Source organism: Patiria miniata, unplaced genomic scaffold (genome assembly GCF_015706575.1).
Source record: "Patiria miniata isolate m_02_andy unplaced genomic scaffold, ASM1570657v1 HiC_scaffold_24, whole genome shotgun sequence".
NCBI classification, from domain to species: Eukaryota; Metazoa; Echinodermata; class Asteroidea; order Valvatida; family Asterinidae; genus Patiria; species Patiria miniata.
In genome coordinates this window covers 14,036,651-14,056,375 of record NW_024037063.1, presented here as the reverse complement: position 1 = coordinate 14,056,375, position 19,725 = coordinate 14,036,651, and the positions used below count along the sequence as shown (strand labels likewise).

At 40.2% G+C, this 19,725-nt stretch overlaps 1 protein-coding gene across 2 annotated transcripts; it reads right to left on the bottom strand.

Annotated features, from left to right (window-relative positions):
• Positions 1 to 1,472: 1,472 nt before the first annotated feature.
• LOC119731890 (rabenosyn-5-like) lies at positions 1,473 to 19,722 on the bottom strand. 2 transcript variants are annotated; one of them, XM_038205174.1, is made up of 9 exons: positions 19,592 to 19,722; positions 16,686 to 16,913; positions 15,566 to 15,724; positions 14,487 to 14,651; positions 12,529 to 12,690; positions 7,950 to 8,152; positions 6,832 to 6,902; positions 5,356 to 5,442; positions 1,473 to 4,769 (listed from the first exon to the last, which is right to left on the bottom strand). In XM_038205174.1, exons 2-9 carry the CDS (start codon positions 16,846 to 16,848, stop codon positions 4,190 to 4,192), a joined length of 1,590 nt encoding a protein of 529 aa, XP_038061102.1. In that variant the 5' UTR covers positions 16,849 to 16,913; positions 19,592 to 19,722; the 3' UTR covers positions 1,473 to 4,189. The 2 variants fall into 2 exon arrangements, with proteins under 2 accessions (XP_038061102.1, XP_038061103.1); XM_038205175.1 differs by having other exon boundaries at positions 3,207 to 4,769; positions 14,505 to 14,651.
• Between the last annotated feature and the right edge of the window lie 3 nt (positions 19,723 to 19,725).

Below are 19,725 nucleotides of genomic sequence, written 5' to 3'. Positions count from 1 at the left end.
TTTGAAGAGTTTATTTTCAAACGCGCGACATGTCCATTTGATAAAAGTGACAAATTGAACGGTTATGAAACTTTAACCCTAAACCTGCTGAATCCAACAGGATCCAGCTATACCAGTTACCCGTTGGAGCCTGTTGGATTGAGCAGTAAACCCCTGGTACAAAATAATGTACATATTTCCTTTGTTTCTGATTGCAATATGTTGTACTCGGCAGGCAACTGAAAACATTCAAAGTCGGCTTCTGTTGGGTACTGGTAAATAACGCCAAGTTGGACTCTGTTGCATGGATCCACATTAGAAACACACTAAAAATGGTCCGGTTAACTTATTCTTTATGATGGGACTTGCGGTTTGCCGAAATCAATTGCTGACTGATAAGGTTTACGCACAAAACCACGAGCCCATGAGGTTTTGTATAGAAAGCTGGCCGACCACGTTTTGCGAGAGTGTGCCGGTAATGTCGAAAAGTTGAGGTCGGGGTTTTCAAGACCAAGTGGCATAAAAAGGGGTTTAGGGTGGGGTGGGTCTCAAAGCCTGTGCCCCGCTCAAAATTTGAAGCCTTTTTTTTTTCAATTAAAAAAAAATAAAAACACTGAAAGCCATTCCGCCCTCCGGCCCCGGCCCCTGCAGTACAGTAAAATCCACATTTCGGTGCGGATGTGTGGTTGCCCCCCGATATCAAAAGCTGGATACTGCGTGGAGGGGTGACCACTGCCTGAATCCTGCAAAATCCTGCAGCAGTGACTGTCAGTATGTCCATAAAAGTGCAAAGGTCCATAAAAGTGCAAAGTGCATCCTACGAAATCAGCAACACACTTTTGCCATGTACCTCAATCCTCCAAATTCCTCCACTTTGGCAGAGGATTTTAAAGGATTAAAAAAACGTGTTTTTAAAGTCCACTTTTACGTCCCGTATTTTTTTTAGCTAGCCCCATTGCCGCTAAATTTGATCTTCCACGTACAAAATACGTGAAAATATCGCTGCGCAAGCGCCCATTAACCGCGGATTAACCGAGGTGCTAAATGTTTTTTTGTCGCAATCTGCTCTTGAACAATAACTGTGTTGATGGTCCACGTATTTGGAAGGGTATGATACCATTACTGAACCGTCCCGAGGTAGTAAGTGACCTAATTAGCTTAGAAAGGCTAAGTTGTAATGACACCAAAGGGTGCTAATTGATATAACGGCGATCCGTTACTCCCCAATATTTATGTCACAATGTTGCAGCGAAGAAACAAACTTGAAATAATCAGACATCTAACATCAGATTCAGTGCAATTCGACGCATTGCCATCGGTTTCCAAATTAAGTACCAAATATTAAACACATGTCATCTTGGCCCAACAATTAAATTGAGATTCTCTGTGCTGGTCTTCTTTTTTCCCCAGATGCATGTACGAGAAGACTGCGAACCTCCCGATACTGCACATGTGGAACGCTGCCCTAATCATTCCAATTTTCACAAGACAAAAACATTTATTCATATAGTTTATTACAAATGCAGAATCACGTTTGTGTATTAAGCACTATAAAATTCATATACAATAAAAAGCAACTTCATATTTTTATAGCACAGTTGATTAATCTCTTTGTGTACAAAACTTAAATAAGAAACTGTTCAGTCCCTTGGAATGTTGATGATTCTCCATTCAACAAAATTTCCAAAAAAGAAAAATCATTACTTCTTTTATATTTGAACGCTTACTTGTGGCAAGCAAAAAAAATGCAAAAACTAAAAGGCATGCAATGCAAAGTAACACCACTAAAATTTGTCTAAAAGTCTTACCTGACACTTTTCAAAGTCAACAGAGGGCGATCTAACAATACACATGGACTTGTGCTAGTACTCCAGTATATGGAACAGTTTAAGTAAAATATTGTACAACTTAAAACAATATCATGTACAACATTTAAACTAAACAGACACATTATTGGTTACTTTGATCCTGCAGCTTGAAAATCATTTTTTTTTAAACTCAATAAAACTGACATAAACAATACTCTATAAAAAGGATTAGAATGTTTTCAGTAATGTATCTAGTTACTGTTTTTAAGGGAGAAATGGTGAATACCTCCCAATACTTTTGAAAGTTGAGTAAACATTCTAGCACTGTCTATGGACAATGAAATCTTAATAAGTTCAAAATTTGACTTAAGTAGAGTTTTGAGTTATGCAGGGTGGTATATCATTGTTATACTACTGAAGGCAATGGATTTTGATCAGAGTTTGACTTATGGAGATTTCACTATAGTCAGTTCCTCTTAACTTATTCCACGATACTTACCTCACATTGAAAAACTTGTATACAGTCATGACAGTGGAATGCCTATACATGTATGATGAGGTCATTAGGACTTTACAAATTACCTTGTTAAAACAGGTACCTTGTACTCAAAGTAATAGAAAACAAAGAAAAACAAAGACTTAGGACCTAAAATATTCCTGGTTATAGACCCCTCTCATAGGATGCCCTCTTGACTTAGGAAAATCACAACTGCGTACTCAGTCCCAAAGCCATCAGGTATGTTTGCGCGCAGTGTGCAAAATGTTCTAAACAGGCGCACATTTGCTTGAAATTTCTTTGAAATACTGCCCAGTTGATGCGCATCACGAAAATTTGACTCCCAAAATGCCAGTGCACGTGACTATCTGTAGGCAGTGATGTCATTTGAAAGATCTATAAGCAGGATATTTTATTAACAGTACTCTTCTTATCAGGGTTCAACTGTACTCTTAAACTCTGTGTGGCGTTGTGTTCCCTACCCATCATCACCAGGGCCACTGAGGGAAAGAGGCAGTGCAAATGCGCTGGTCCATAGGCATGATAGGCAAACATGTATAATGTGGAGTGAAGGAGACTAATGTTCATCTGCATCCACCAACCCAATGCATCTTTACTGACATTGCGAATGAGTTTGGGCACATGGCGGCCTCCAACCTTTTGTGTATTTTTTTGTTTAATTTACAAGCCTAGGCACTTGTATAGACTAATCCAGCAACAGCCATTTTCTGCGGTGGCACCAGGCGCGCGAGTCACGCTCAGGTAGTACGCACGCACTCCGGGCTCCTTCAACCAATCGATTTACCAAAATGCACGCGTGCCTCATCTTTAAAAGCACGTGCAGCATGTGCGCGAGCGTGGCTCCACCGCAGTTTAGCTTCTAACTCTGGTCCCCGGATTCACGTATATAGCTCCAAGGCTCATAAACAATAAGTAAATAATAAATATGCCATAACAAAATGGCATTTGTACAAGTAAAGGGTAAAATAGTTATATTAAAAACAAATATAGCTGAAGATAACTGGTAATTATCAATTACATGATTTTCAGTTGTGTGATATAGGTAATGTGATTTTAATCAAGTTTAAATATTCAGTATAACATCCACGATACAAAAAATGTTAGTGATTATTGGTAATACACTGATTGGATTGCAAATGTAAGAACACTTGATATTTGGTTTCATGTTCATATCAACTGAAGTTGCACTTAAATGGACACACTGAAATATAGTCATAATAACCTGACTGTCATTCATACTCAATCTTCAGTCGGCCATATTAAATTGAAAGCAAGGTAAAATTATCATTTTTGGAGCTGGCGGAGAGAAATGAAAGCAATGAAATAACAGTTCATTACAAATTAATACCAGTCTGCTCTGATGAATAATTTAAAATTTGTGATTAAACGTACCCTAATGCTTTAAGCCACATTAAAAAAAATTATAGTGAGGCTAGAATGCATAATAGTCTGGCACCATCCCATTCAACAGTTATAATCTATAAAATACAGGGAACACCACAAAAATGGCTCGGTGGTCGAATGGTAATACGTCTGCACTAGAAAGCAGGAGGTCGTGGGTTCGAGTCCCACCCGAGTGATTTGTCCAACTTTCACTCGGGAGGTAACACACTGAGTATACATGTACAGTGTTTACACGTCGGTGAAGAGCAAAACCTAGTTTGATTTACATCGACCCGATACAATTAAAATACCATCTTATGAAAAATGGCTTCCTCATGAATAAAGTCCAAAATTACATAGTCCCTCTTCAATATTGACGGTTTTTAAAAATTCCGTAATGGACAAAATGCAGTTAGTGACTGGCACTCAAATGTATTTTTCTCCCTTCATGAAAATTCTGTAAAAGGCAAGGTACAATAGGCAATGATTTGGAAGTAAGGTACTAAAACCTGGACTGTCTGCCGTACTCCATCTCAAGTTCTCTCAGATTCTCCTCCAGCATCTTGACTTCGTCTGTTTTCTGCATCTCCTTGGCCTGTCTGATGTAATTCCTGATGATATTCATCTGTTGCATCATGGGATTGTCCGAGGATGCCATCAGCTCCGCCTGGCTCACCGCCGAGGGTTTCCAGCCGCCCTCCAGCGTCTTGGCTCCGCCCGTTCTACTTTTGGTCGGGGAAGTATCCTGCTTGTTCTTGTTGAGATTCAGGGGCCAGCTCGGGATGCGGACGTGGCCCTTTTTGGCGCTCTCCAGGGTCTTAAGGTCCCTTTTCTCCTTTTCGAGTCTTTCGAGTCGTTCCTGTCGCTGGGCCTCGAGCTCGGCCTGTTTCTCCTCCTGGATGCGGCGGGTGATGGCGGCCCTCCGTTCCGCTTTCAGTTTCTCAATTTCCTCTTTTGTCGGCAGGGTGACCATCGTGTGCATGTTGGCTTGGAGGAAGAGGGTGCAGTGGGTGCGAATCTTCTGAATCAACCGCTGGTGGGTACGACTGGAGTTGGTTGCAGATAGCCCCAAAATCTTCTTGCTGAAGTTGAACGATTCAAACAAGAAAGAAGAAGCTTAACAAAAACATATGGAGTTGGGTGAAGATAGCCCCAAAATGTTCTTGCTGAAGTTGAACAATTCAAACAAGAAAGAAGAAACTTAACAAAAACATATCAAGAGTTTATGATCCATTTCTTGAATTGATCAGCCCAACCCTCCGTGATCTTTGTGGGGGTCATTATAGAGGATTTTGCAGTATTGAAGAATTCCTTAAAGGATAAGGTACACCAAAAAAGTTACTGCTGGGTTCCTGTACAAGTGGCTTTTCGAAAGTTTCTTGGATGGTTTAAAGATGGTAAGATGGTTTCTTAAACTGTCATGTTAGCAGGCATGCAACTGGGAATCTAGAAAAAACAAGGAAGTTCCAGACCATGACACAAGACTTTGTACAGTGTTTTTTTAATTGTAATGAGAAGTAAACAAAAAAAACAAAAAAAAAGAGGAAATCAGCGGATCCGAGGAAAAGTTCATGCCTGTGTTAGGGTTAATGATTTTCAACTGAATGAACAGTTGATTTATTTTACTGTTGTGAGATACTACAGCACATGCATTACACAGAAACTAACCTGATAGTGTCGATAAGATCAAAGTTTTTCAATATTTTGGTTCGTTCTCTCTCCATTACATCCCGGCTAATGGTGGAGCTTCCATACCTGAACACAAAGAACAAGGAGGATTTAATCACATGTATTACTCAATCAAACATCTATTGCAACTTGTTAAAACTAATACATTTAAGACCTGTTTATGCCGTTTTATGAAAGTGACCATGAATGCAAATCAGGATGTCATGACAAGTATTCATGCTCTGAGTTTGTACAAACAAGTTGAACACATTTTTACACAGGCAAATTTCGTAAGACATGTTTTGGGACGTCAAACGTGCCGCAAATTCGCTTTTGATGATGGATGACCAGGCCTGTAGGGGTGTGCACTTATGGGTAGTCCAGGAACCAGGTACACAATTAGAAAAAAATACGGGTACCCGTTAAAGAAACCAAAGCAAACTTGCCAAAATTCAAATCTCAGAAGTTGCTGTTGAGATTGTTCACAAAGGTCTGCACCATAATACTACCTTATCAGCTCATCAATACAGCAAAATACAAGAACAGTGAGCTTTATAGCTCCACAGTGGAAACTGCAGCTTTCACGATCGTCATAATTGTCAAATATGTTTGGTTTTCCAAATGACCTCAAAACCTTTCTTTTTCATTGTCTGTGAAGTAACTAAGCAATTTGTAAATTGGTTATGGGTACCCAATCCAATAATCTAGAACCGGTTCCTGACATTAACAGTCGGGTACTCGGGTACCCGGTTCCAATGCACATCCCTACTGGCCTGTAGGTAGGACTGACCTTTTAATCTCCAAAGTATCTTCCTCAAAGACATTTTTCTTGTTGCAATTAAAAATGTGAAGACTTTTACCATAAGCCAGTTTGGTATTTCAACTGCGCATGTGTGCACAATGATATGGGTCACAGGTCATTCGGGGGAACGCTCATCGAAGGCGCATAAACGCGCAGGGAGACGGGGGCATGATGCTCACGTGTTACTTATGAGCAGAATGAACGTTTGCGTAAGATTGCGTACCATCACATCAGCGGTTTTATCCCAAATGACCTTTGACCTTGACAACTTCATCGAGATACCCAATTGGCTTATTTACTTATTTCAGGTCATTCCACTTAGAATTTAAAACGGCTTTTAATTTTGTCGTTTCCGAACTCCTCGGAATTTATCGCACTGACAGGATGACTAATACAGTTTATTGGACAGTTGTAGTCAGGTGAAAGTCCATATTTATCCAGCATGGTACTGTATATATTTGACTTCATTATCAGTGAACATATCGACTTCCGTTTATATATTCGCTTCCAACAGGACTAAAGGTCAAATTCTGGAACCTGCATGCTACAAGAACAGCGGTAACAATGACAGGATAGTAATGATGGCTTCTACTATGAAAAACCCTACAAACTGTGGACCAATTTGTATATCACAGAATGGCAAGATGAAATATAAATTATTTATTTGTACTTACAAGAGTGATTCCACTTTGGGATTGTACACTGACAATTGTGCAATGACATGATTTTTTACCTCTGTGAGCCTCTGTAAAAAAAAGAAAAAAAAGAAACACAACTTGGATATTATTGCACAGTTATGATTGAAGAATTTTGATTCAATTTCGATGAGGAGGATACCACTAAAACTTCTATCAAAGGTTAAGGGGGTCAATTGAAAATCAATACAAAAATACATAAAAATTTAAAGTTTATGGGTTGAAGTATTTCATCAATGTATCAATACTGCCAAATAAAACCCCAAAAAAAACACTTTCTCGTCCTTGCCCTCTTCTTTTTGGGCATGCTTGAGTTTTCCTTCCTTTTTTTTCTAAATTCCTACATTTTCAATATATATTTCAAATTTTGTCAATATTGTCTTTTTATTTGTTTCCAACAAAATCATAGCTTTGTAGAAAGGTTGACAACACCTTTGCACACAATTCTGTATCAGCAACAGAGTCGAAATAAAATTGGAAGAATCCATCCGCCATCTTAGAAAATCCGCCATCTTGAAGGAAAAAAAGGGGACCGCCTCCTTTATTTTTTACAAAAGGCTGCGCGAGAAACCTTTTTTTTTTACTCGGCCTTATCATAATGTGCTAACTTGAGACAAAACAAAATACTGTTAGTTATCAGAAATCCATATTCGAGAGAAACTTTTGAAAATGTACCTCTAATGTCACAGTTGAAAACAAATAAGCAATATGACAGAGATGTAAACACTAAAAAAAAAATAATAAAACTCTAAACACATGGACATGGGCAACATGTGGTGAAGTGCCATAATTTAAGTTTATAATTAGGCCCCAAAAACAGGTCTACAGGTAGGGAAATTTGTTTTTTGGGGGGGGGGCAATTTTTCATTGTGTACGATGATATGGAGGTATCCGTGTGTAGTCAAGGGTAAAAGGTAGTAATTGATGACTGTCGAGGTTTTTTCCTCATTTTTCCCAAAACAAAATTAGGGTCGGGGCTGTCAAATAGGGTAGGTAGGGTAAACCGAAGGCAGAACCATTTTTTTTTGTGGCCTTACAGATCTCATCATATTGTGACAAAGTGGTGCTGTTGCAGAAATATAATGTAAGATTCTTACCTGGTACAATAAGACAAGGTTGGATTTAATGACCTTCTCTCGGACTGCTTGTAGTCTCCTTACCAGCAGTTGGTCGCAGTTTTTGCAGAGCCTCAATGTCCCACTCATATCCTCATCATCTCCCCCCTCTGCACCCTTGTCTTTCCTTGCCTGCTCCCTCTGATGATCCCTCAGTAATTCCTCCTCTGATTTCAACAAATTTTCTTTAAACAAAAATAAATAAATAAAAAAGAAATTAATATACAATTTCAAGTAGTGGTGGGATTAAATCCGGATGTTTTTCTAATTCAGTTTGAATTCCACTATTCGGTTACGATTTCGGAAACCGGATATTGGAAACTAACCTTAAAAAATTAAGCCTACCATTTTGTGTGACTCGGGCTATCATTTATCATTTGATAATGATTTGTGTGTAGCGCTAGTGTCTGGCAGCTCCACATTTTTGCTCTCCGTTCTTTTCACATTTCTATATGCTTCTGTTACATTTATTCATCATTTTTGGCACCATGTGAATGTTGGAGACTCGGTGATCATCATGGTACTGCCTGATTCTCTTGTGATCATTGTGATTTGGAGCATATTTTGCATTTGCAATTTTTCATCATGCCATTCCCTGAGGTATGGAACTGTAACGTTAACGCCATGCCACCAACCGTCTTTTGTCATTGACTATCCGCTTGACTCGTCCTGGACAAGACGTGACATTCATCTCACACAGGCTCATCAAGATGGACAATCGAGTTCAGCTGCTCTACAAAACAAACTGAGTGAATCTTCAGCTGGTGTTGCGGGGACTATCCTATTGTCACCAAGGTACTGTTATATAACAATGGCCTCTTCTGGCCCGACATCGACGACCAACATGTTACGTTCCTATGATCGGACTTTTCTCCTCGGTCTTAACCGTGACTTGTCTTCCCAAAGTTGCAAACTATCCAGGGAGGTGTGCCATGAAATCTCAAATCTTAAACTTCTCAGGAAACCCTGCATAACACACAACACTAAATCTACATCACCTCGTCGTCGTACTCGACGTGCTTACAAGGGTGGTATTCGTAGGAAAAGCAAACATGGCCTGCCAATACGTGTGATTGTTGGCCGTCCTAACCCCACTGAAAGTTATCACCCTGATTTTGTAGATGAACCCCCAAGATCCCACCCTATTCATCAGAACTTAGTCAAAGTTATCATCCCCAACCTTGACGATCATGTTAGTTTTTGCATGCTTAACGCACGGTCTCTTCGCAACAAATCCACAGATTTTCAGGACTTTGTCATAGAAAACAACTTTGACATCGTGGGTATTTGCGAAACCTGGTTAACTGAATCCGATGAAGCAACCATAGCCGACTTAACTCCTTGTGGTTATGAATTCAAACACAAACCCAGAGCATGCAAGCGAGGAGGAGGAGTTGGCGTACTTTTTCGGAAGGAACTGGACATTTCAGTCAACACGTCTTTTGATTACCTGAGTTTTGAGGTTTTGTCAGCCACCGCGACCTCCAATAGTACCAGCCTTGACTTTTACATCATTTACCGACCACCGTCCGGTCAAATGGCATTTTCTTCGTTTCTGAATGAGTTCACGCTTTTGCTTGATGACCATATCTTCAGACCTGCACCGCTTGTGATTTGTGGTGACCTTAACATTCACCTTGACAATCTGGAAGCGTCCAATACAAAGACGTTCAACGACTTACTGAAAGCACACAGTCTTTCCCAGTATATTCAATCGCCAACCCATGAACGCGGTCACATCTTAGACGTCTTCATCTCCCGCACCTCTGAAAAACACATTTTTTCAGACCTCCAACTTTTGCCAGGCATCTCTGACCATTCTGCCATTTCCTGTCGCCTGCATGTTCGCAAGCCATGCCCAACTCGCACACAAATTACAGTGAGGAACATCAGTGCAATTGACAGGAAGGACTTTGCTGACGATCTCCGTCAGCATGACTTTTCGTCGGATGTTTCTACTGTCTACGAAGCCGTTGACCAATACAATGCCACACTTGGTCAGCTCTTGGATACATATGCGCCAGCCAGAACTACATCTATCAAGGTCCGTACTCCTTGGTATAACAATGAAATAGGTCAGGAGAGGAGCAAGCGCAAACGACTCGAGCGCAAGTGGCGCTCTTCCAGGCTAGAGATTGATCGTCAATTGTACCGGCAGCAGCGACAACATGTCATCTCCCTTGTACGCAAGTCAAAACGTGCTCACTACAACCAGATCATCCATGACTGTGGCAATGACTCCAAGCGACTCTTCAGTGTCGCCAATAAACTCCTGAATCGAAAGCAGACAACCGCTCTTCCCTCCCATGGCTGTGATAAAACACTGGCACAGTTTTTCAGTCAATTCTTCATTAGCAAGATCGACACCATATGCGCTGGTTTCACCCCGGATTCATCTACTCCACTACCAGTTCAGACATCTGCAGTCATCAGCTGGTATGTATTGGTAACGCCAGATCCGATATAGTTGAACTGAAACATGGAGTTCCCCAGGGATCTGTCGGCGGGCCATTGTTGTTTACCATCTATCTCAGTGGTCTGAAACATGTCTTGGAATCTCATAATATCAGTTACCACTGCTATGCTGATGACGTTCAACTCTTTGTGTCATTTGCACCAAATCAAGATGACGCCTTGCTGACTCTCCAGAAACTTGAATCATGCATCAATGATGTCAGTGTATGGATGAGTTCTAATTCTCTCAAACTCAACACTGATAAATCTGAACTTATTATGTTTGGGTCAAAGTCACAACTTGCTAAGATCAATGTCCATGGTATCAACATCCAAAATTCACCTGTTAAGTTGTCGGCGACCTGTCGAAATCTGGGAGTCACCTTTGACTCACTTATGTCAATGTCTCATCATGTTTCTAACACATGTAAATCTGTCAGATTTCAACTTCGTAACTTGGGTTTAATTCGGAAGTATCTAACCCGCTCAGCAACAGAGAAAGTTGTTCACGCCCTCATTTCATCTCGGTTGGATTTTTGTAATTCCCTGTTGTATCAGCTACCCCGTAACCAACTTGCTCGCCTACAAAGACTCCAAAATTCTGCCGCTCGAATTGTGACCCTGACACCCTCTAGAACCCATATCACCCCGATTTTGCAGTCTCTGCATTGGCTCCCTGTTGCTGACCGGATTAAGTACAAACTGTTACTGCTTGTTTTTCATTGCCTTCATGATTCAGCTCCTGAATACAACATAGACCTATTAACTCCATATAATCCATCCAGGCGATTGAGATCTTCTGATGCTTCTTTGCTGGTTGTCCCTCACACTCACAAATCTTGGGGTGATCGATCATTTTCTCACGCAGGTCCTCATCTTTGGAACAAACTACCCCTCGCCATTCGCAACATCTCATCGCTTTCTGAATTTAAAGTTGCCCTAAAGACCTATTTGTTTCAGACCACTCAGAATATTCTTGTTTAGTTAAATTTAATTGTTTTGTTATGTCTGATTTGATATAATTTTTGTTTGCGCCATGAGCGTCATTTATGGCGGATAATGGCGCGGTATAAATTTCCGTTATTATTATTATTATTATAAAACAACTGGAATATCCCCCAATTTGCTCCATGGTCTCTGATTGTAACTGCATTCACTTGCTAGTGGTCTTTTTGATGTAGTTACCATCCATTTTGTTTTCAACATTACAGCTGTGCTCCCATTTTTGATGAAACTCTTCGCAACTTACGATGCATCGCAGCGCTGCGATGCGTCCTATCCCTATGATGCGTCGCAGCTGCGACGCGTCCTGCGATCCATTTCACAAAACACATCGTAAGTGCGACACGTCGTAGGTGTATTTATAGCACAATTCGTCGCCTGTTTTATGTATTTAGTCAGCGTACAGTAAATAGTCGTCTGGTATTTAAAAAAGAGTCGTCGGATCTCCTTTCCAAATTGTTTAAAACGTAAAAACAAAATGGCGGACATATGATGCAATTTTAAAGGAAAACAAACTCTCAGTGAACTGCATACATGTAGCTACTTTGAAATTTCAACTGCAATATTCCAGGCTAATTCATAATTATTCAATGCATTTTCTATTTACAACTTTACACACATTGTCTCGGTATTACAATATTGAAGCCAACTTTTTCCCTCAACACAAATCAGGTATTTCTACCACTGACACCAACTGAACGGTGTTCTGAATGGTCCTATGTATTGTTTAAGTGAAGCAGAGAGTAGTTTATTGAGGGGTACGGGCACTTCAAGCATTATGTTACATGTATGTCCATAACAGAGCTCATTTTATGAGCTCAGTGAATAAATCCTGAAGATGTATTTTTCAAATCTTATTCATCCATCATCTAGTAATGGTCACTGAGATTACAGACCAGGAGTTTTGGATCATTTCTCAGTGAATAAATCCTGAAAATGTATTTTTCAAATCTTATAAATCCATCATCTAGTAATGGTCAGGGAGATTACAGACTAGGAGTTTTGGATCATTTCTCTGAATCATTAATTACATATCATGGTTAATTGGCTCTGTCACGGACTGTCAAAAACTCAAATAGTTTTCCATTTAGCAAAACTGACTTACCACTACAAGCATGTGGTAGGAAGTCTGAACATTTCAAGCAGGCGATGTTGCCACACAGGCGACAGTGGTGACGTCTCAGGGACAGACCGAAACGCTCCATGCAATAGGGACAAAACTTCATGGAGGAATCTTCCTTCCAAGGCACCACTGTCTTCTCAAAGGCTGAGGACGAAGAAATCAAATAGATCAAAAAGAATTACATCGTCAGCTTTGCATAACAAATGACTTTCTGCAGGTCAAATTTAATTCAAGTGCAAACGAAGGGTAGAATAACCACAATGGAAGGTTATCACTTGCAGTAACTTTTACGGAATTAAGTCCAACGCGGCTTAAGGGCATCTAAATGTTTTTGAAAGTTTATCACAGCATACTAAGTCTTTCTGGATAAAATTGCTATTCCTTTTTGTATTAAACTTCGATGATTTTTTAAAAGCAGAATACAAACTAATTATACTTTGACTGTGGATGGACATGTATAAGCAAATGTTTTTGTCAATGGGAATATTTAAATTTTAATTATAATATAAAGTCCAGTCACAAGTCCAGTAATTTTTAAAATAAAGTACATGTACATACACATTTTCTTTACAACATTTAAGTGCATCTAATGATTAAAATTTGGTGATGCGGGCTTTTGACTAACATGCAATATGTTGGACCATGTGCCTCCCGTCAGTGTTTTGGGGGATGGGATTGGGTGGGGTTTCAAGGGAGGCTATGGGCTTCATGCACAGGGATTTGCATAAATGTCAGGAATGTGTACGGCAAAAACTCTTGAAGATAGCCATAAAACTCTTGAAGATAGCCATAAAACTGTTGCCACAAATGGTATCACACTTTTGAACAATCAAAGGACTATGGGGGAAAAAAGTCGTTTTGAAGCAGCCTTGGTGGAATTATTGTCAATTACAAAATAATTGGAAATCAAGAATTTGAATTTCCTTCCATTTTCACGCTCTAGTTGCAATATGATTTATAATCTGAGACATGTAATTGTGCTTTATAATTTGTGAACCAATAAGCTACTGACACACACTGTATTGTCCCTATCCTGTTCTGTACTGTAACTGAGGAACACGATATACAAAAAGTGGGTTCAATCAAATCGTCCTGTGCCAAAGAAAAGGACATTAGTAGCCCAGGCACGCAAACTTCACTTTTGGAAATATGCAGTTTAAAGGTTTCTAAATTAAAAATCCTATAAGCCTGAAATTTTGAAATATGTGAAATAATTTGAATAATATTGTGCATTTTATTTCAAAATACGACTTAATTTTAAATTATTTACATTTTTACGCTAACGACCTTTCACCGGGAACTCCTTCTGCCTTAAATGTGCGCTTAAGCGGTATGTCAAATCATAACGACCTTCTGCTAGGAATGAACTTTGCTTTACCAACCCATTTCAGTGCAACGTTAGCGTACTGGGAACATGGTTTGCTACGATAGTATTACACACCAATGTTATTATGCTGGGAAAAATAATAATACAAAAACCTCCTTTCGTGTTCTGTATACTGTTAATTAGGTCAGAATGACGTAGCCCCATGAGGCAAAATGTATACCAAATGAATGATATTTCAATACCCCAAAAAACATGAATTTGACCTTTTGACCCATTTTTCATGTGACCTTCTTCCCCGCACCCAACTTAATGTTGATTTCATTTGAAAAGGCAATGGAGTGAAATGTGTATGGGGAGGGCAACAAAACCAAAACGAAAGAATTACTGGAATAATTACAAGCCCTTCATTATGTAAGTTTTTGTTACGAGTAAATTCAAGTTTTTACAAATTATTCAAATCAGACATATTGAAGGGGGGTTTCTGGTTAAAAAAAAATCAGCTGATGAAAGAAATGTGTTTGAAGAGAATATCTGGAGAGAAGTGCAGATATGGGAAGTGCTTGCAATCATATTCCAATACGTCTTTCAATAGGATACACATTTTTGTCCATACCTCTTTGAGCCCGTTTACCTTTACGCTTGGACGGTTCGGCGCACTCGTGGTTGAACTTGACCAGTTTCTCCAAGCGTATTAGCAGCTTGTTTGTTTCTACGGTGTTGCGGTCGACGTGTGAGCTACGCTGCCCTCTGAAGTACTCGTAATAACCACGCGTGGCTCCTGCGGCAATATTGACGGGAAACCGAATCAGAGTTGTGTCACAAGTTTTGATGATGGACTTATTATGAATTTGTGACCAGACTTGTCTACAAAATTGTCCAGGAGTGGGGAAATGATAGTCCGAAAATTTGGGACTCTCAATACTGTGTATGAGAGTCCCAAAACTTAAGGTATCCATATTGTGCAAAAGTTTGTGCTGCATAATAAAACCAGTGTGAATCAAATTTGCAAGCTTCTTACTCACTACACTTTCTTCAATAATCCCCGAAACTTCTGCCCTGCAAAGTTGCTGTTGTGAGCATTGCATCACCAAAAATTCAGCGTTTAATTCTAATTTTGCAGGGAGTTATCGAAATCCAAACGCGAAACATCACGTTGATGTGTACTGCAATGCATTGTGCAAAAAGACTCCTCAGCTAAAACATTCTCATCGTGTAGATAAAACAGCGCCCTCTTGTTGATCTGAGTGAATGCAGAATGTTTCGTTTGTTAACAGAGGGCGCTATGTTCATTTGGCCATCGATTAAAAAACAAGTAAGCTGCAAGGCTCTTCCTACACCTACCCAGAATACCTTGGGAATCACACCACCATTTCTAAAGCATGGAGAATGACGTGGATGGTTTTTGAACTGTCAAAAACTTGCCTTAAAATTGGATTTAAGGTCTCAAATTTTGCAGGTCACATGCTTGCAACTTAAGCATTTTGATGTATGTGTTGTGTGGGCATTAATTAGCCGAATGGTGAGTAAAAAAACGTCAGTAGTAATTTTGCATGTTTTTATGCACTCACGGTCCCAGTCTGGGGAAATGATAAATTATAATGTAAGAATCATAAGGTCTGATAAAGGGCAGACCAAGCCTGATTGAATTACAATTGAGTTCATTTAGTGTTCATACACTGTACATCCACTCACCCAGTTCCTGTGGGGGCCACTGCGTATCGTCGATGCCGCAGACGCGTGATGTCGGCGTCGTCAGCCCAGGACTTCTCTCACCTTCATCCTCGTCAGCCTCTGCAACCTCACGCTCCACGGGTTGCTCCTCTGTCTTGCCCAGAAACTTCTTGGCTTTGCCTTGGAGAGAATAAGAGTACAAAAAAATGAGATTTGAAAAAGATTGCTATTGTTGGAAACATACCTGGGCCCAATTTCATGGCTCTGCTAACCACAAAATTCCGCGCTTACGATCACAATTTTGTGCCAACCGCGCTAGAATAAAAATTCTGTGATAACCTGTAAGCACAGAATCTTAAGTTACGGGATGTACGCGTGCGCAGAAGCCAAAATTCCTCGCTAACCCATGAAATACGCTTACAGTATTAAGCAGGGAATTTTCTGCTAAAGTAAGCAGGAATTTTGCACTAACGGTAAGCAGAGACAATAAATTGGGCCTTGCACTTGCTCAGTTGAATGAATGTCAGGAAAGGTCAGACTGTCCGAATGAAATAGCATTGTTGATAGTGATACCAGACAACTAGCTTTACTTTGTACTGTACGTCCCTTCCCTGAATAAGCCATTTGCAAGTTAGTATTTTTCTTAAATACTCATGCACACGGGCGTTGCCAGACCACATTGAATTGGGGTGTTATTTATTTCTTATTTTAACTGGGCAGCCTATTCAACGGAATCCACTGGTCTCCCATGGGGCCCAACAGAGAGAAGACAGTGTGAAGAAATTACAGTTTTTAGATGTGGGAGGAAAACCCCAGAATTAAATATTCTGAGGAAAACCCACGGAATCAGGCAGGAACTGAAAACCCAATCCACATACTGGCCCAGGCAGGAATCGAACCCAGGTCAAAGCAATAGACAATAAGTGAATTAGCTAAGGCAGTGTATCAAGTGAACTTAGAAAACTCAGTGTGGTCATGCCAAATAATTTCTGTGAATGTCAAACTTTATAGTTGCATCAAATCCCACAAAAAAATTCTCTCTATTCCTCTAACATCCCCGATCCCACAAAGTCCTCCACGACATCCTGGTGGATTCTAGAGGATTTGGGAGGGTTAGGGTTATAATAAAAATGCAATTTACCTAAGAAACCCTTGAGATGGTGAAGCACGGCTTTATCCTCGTGGGTGTGATTCTCCTCAAAGTGGGTCTGCAGCTGGAAGACCGAGTTGAGATCCTGCATGCAGATTGGGCACAGGAAGCCCTCACGGACAGCGGAATCGTCCCCGCTGACTGTTGCTGACATTGCGGCCAGACGAGTCCTGCCTAGCTACTGGCTTAGTGTATGACGGGCGGAGTTAGCAGGTGAGGCTAAAAACAAGAAAGGGAGCTAGACGGTCAAGTTTGAAATGTTCAAGGCAATCTTTGCCTGGAAGACTTGCAGCTGATTGTACGAAACAGTGCGTAACTTACACCATATGTAGGACTTACGCAAAACTCGCCAGGCCATGTCCGAATGTTAAACAGTAGATAAGTTGGGTCCGAGTTACTCGGACTACAATAACCCAATGATAAAATAAAGGGCTGAGGTAACTCCAGCTAAATAATAACAGGTTTAATTTGAATCACATTATCGCAGTAATACGAGTACAGTCGTTTTCCTAGTTCCGGATTTTTCCTAGTTCCGGATCGCTTCAAATAAAAACCTACCTCTTTTGGACTAGTCTCCAATAAAAAAAATTCTGACGAAGTGCATTGTGAAAAGGAAAATGTAAGCTTCCTGATACACACAGGTCTTTTCGATAAAACTTTGAGAAAAGGAATTTTGGCCAGATTTCCGACTCGCACTTTGACATGTTTGGACCGTTTGTAGAAAATCATGGGAGCTGCGAATCGACGATAAATTTTCTCCTCGGTATTTCTCTCGTACCGTGTGGTTTCGAATATTTTTTTCATTCACTACAGTCGTATAAACTCTTCCATCGAATGTGTGTTCAATCAAAATAATTTGTAGCGTCTCTAATATTTGAAAATTCGCCAACGAATGACGGTATGCTTTTGCCTAGTTCCGGATCGCGCGTGCACTTACGACCCAACTACACGCGCGTTAATCGATTTTGTGTGACGTATTCTGTGCCGTGTGCAAGGTTTTCAGTCCGTGCGTGAGTTCGTGCCGTTGCTCTGCAGACAAAAGTTTCACAATTATTTACGTTAATTCTCTTTTGAAAATTCGCTGGAATATCCCTTGAATGAACTTTTTTGGAAAATTTAATAATACTTCATCAGAAAATGTGCTTGATTTGGGGTGGTTCTGGCTGAAAAATTGATTTTCTCGCGTGATTTTTTTTTTTCGCACGAATCAGTTTTTGATCGATTCGGAACTGATTGAACCGATCCGGAACTAGGAAAAGCGGCATCGGTACTTTTGACGTCGTAAGTCACAGTAAAAAGAGCTTAAATTTGGGAAATTATTTTGTAGTCTCTCCATCACTCAAGGTAAACTTTTAAACCAGTGTCACTTGAATTCGTGGAGTAGTTGAGCCGAAAGCAGCCTGAATGATGTTTGCTATCCGGAACTAGGAAAACGACTGTACATAACCATAGATCATTTTCTTTCCTTGTTATATGAATTATTTCCCCTTTAACCGCTATAGGGCCTACATTTCATTTAACATTATAAATGTTGTGCCCATTCTTGAAAATCACGCATTCTCGAGAATGGGCGTGCACATTCTTGAGAATGTGCAACTGGATCCTTGCTCAATCTTGGCAAAAAATAACTCTTCCAGATTGAGCGCACATTCTCGAGAATGCGCGACAAGATAACGGTCTTGTCGATGCCGAGCACCGGCTGCGCTTGGCAAGTCTAGCTGAATCCTCGTTCACTGATTCTCAATAATTTTGCAACGCAAGGCGCTGAAAAGTAGAGTGGATATGATAAGTAAAGGCGTATTAATATGGGGGGGGGGGGACCGGGAAAATAATAAGAGACATAATAATAAGAGACATAATAATACTAGTGCAAAGAATTCTGATTTTTGGGATAATAAAAGCGGGGGGGGGGGACATAAGAATGAAGAATGTGAAGAATGAGAATGAATACTGCGACATCCCATAGTGCTAATGCTATTTCCCATTTAAATTGCCACCAATTTATTGTTCACATCCCACCATAATGTCGCAGAGCTGGATTCTATCTAGTCAAAAGAGCAATTTTGGCAGCTTCTGGACATCGTTTTTTTTCGTGGCACGCATATGATACATGCAGGGACTTGTAACTTGTCTAGCCTAAACAAAGCACTTCCCAGACTAGTTCCCAGTCCTCCGTTATTACAAAACTTCCCATAGTGGGCAGAAAAAGCAATAATAACAGGTTTAATTTGATTCAAATTATCGTAGTTATACGAGTACAGAAGCATAGCACATTTTCTTTCCTCTTTATATGAATTGATTCCCTTTTAACCGCTATACAATTCATTTAACATAATTATGTCGTGCAATGTTTGTTAAGATTGGGCAAAATTCATAAATTGTGCACGTGATATTCCCACCCAATCTTAAGAATGAGCGCTCATTCTTAAGAACGCGTGCTCGTTCTTAAGAATGGGCGCTCATTCTTAAGAATGCGCGTCCATTCTCGAGAATGTGCATGCCCATTCTCGAGAATGCGTGATTTTCAAGAATGGGCACAACATAAACATAATTATGCCGTACAAGATTGCGCAAAATTCATAACTTGCGCACGTTATATTCCCACGCAATCTTAAGAATGAGCACTCATTCTTCAGATTGCGTGCTCATTTTTAAGAATGCGCGCTCGTTCTTAAGAATGCGCGCTCATTCTTTTGCATGAATTGCAAGAAAGCGCACAACACCTCCATAAGCAGATACACACTAGGCCTACACAGTCAGTGTGAATCCACCCACCCCTCCCATCTCTCTTTTTTTACTTGGCAATCTTATTCAGACCTCGGCCCGAATCTTGATAAAATTTACTCACTAAGTAAGCCAAAACATGATTAACATGAATTACTATGAATGAGCTTACTTTAGTTTAATGCACTTGTTGTCAGTGATTTAGCGCCCCATTCTACCGCTCGGTTGTCGTCGATCGATGTCCGTCATCGCATCCATATATCACGGCGCGGCCGTATCGCATCAACAGCGCCACCAAGAGAACACA

Coding starts and splice junctions, on each gene's coding strand:
- LOC119731890 (XM_038205174.1), bottom strand. CDS start 16,848: ATGTCAGCAACAGTCAGCGGGGACGATTCCGCTGTCCGTGAGGGCTTC. Junction 12,691..14,486: donor AGGTAAACGGGCTCAAAGAG/GTATGGACAAAA, acceptor CTTCGTCCTCAG/CCTTTGAGAAGACAGTGGTG. Junction 8,153..12,528: donor CCTACCACATGCTTGTAGTG/GTAAGTCAGTTT, acceptor TTTTGTTTAAAG/AAAATTTGTTGAAATCAGAG.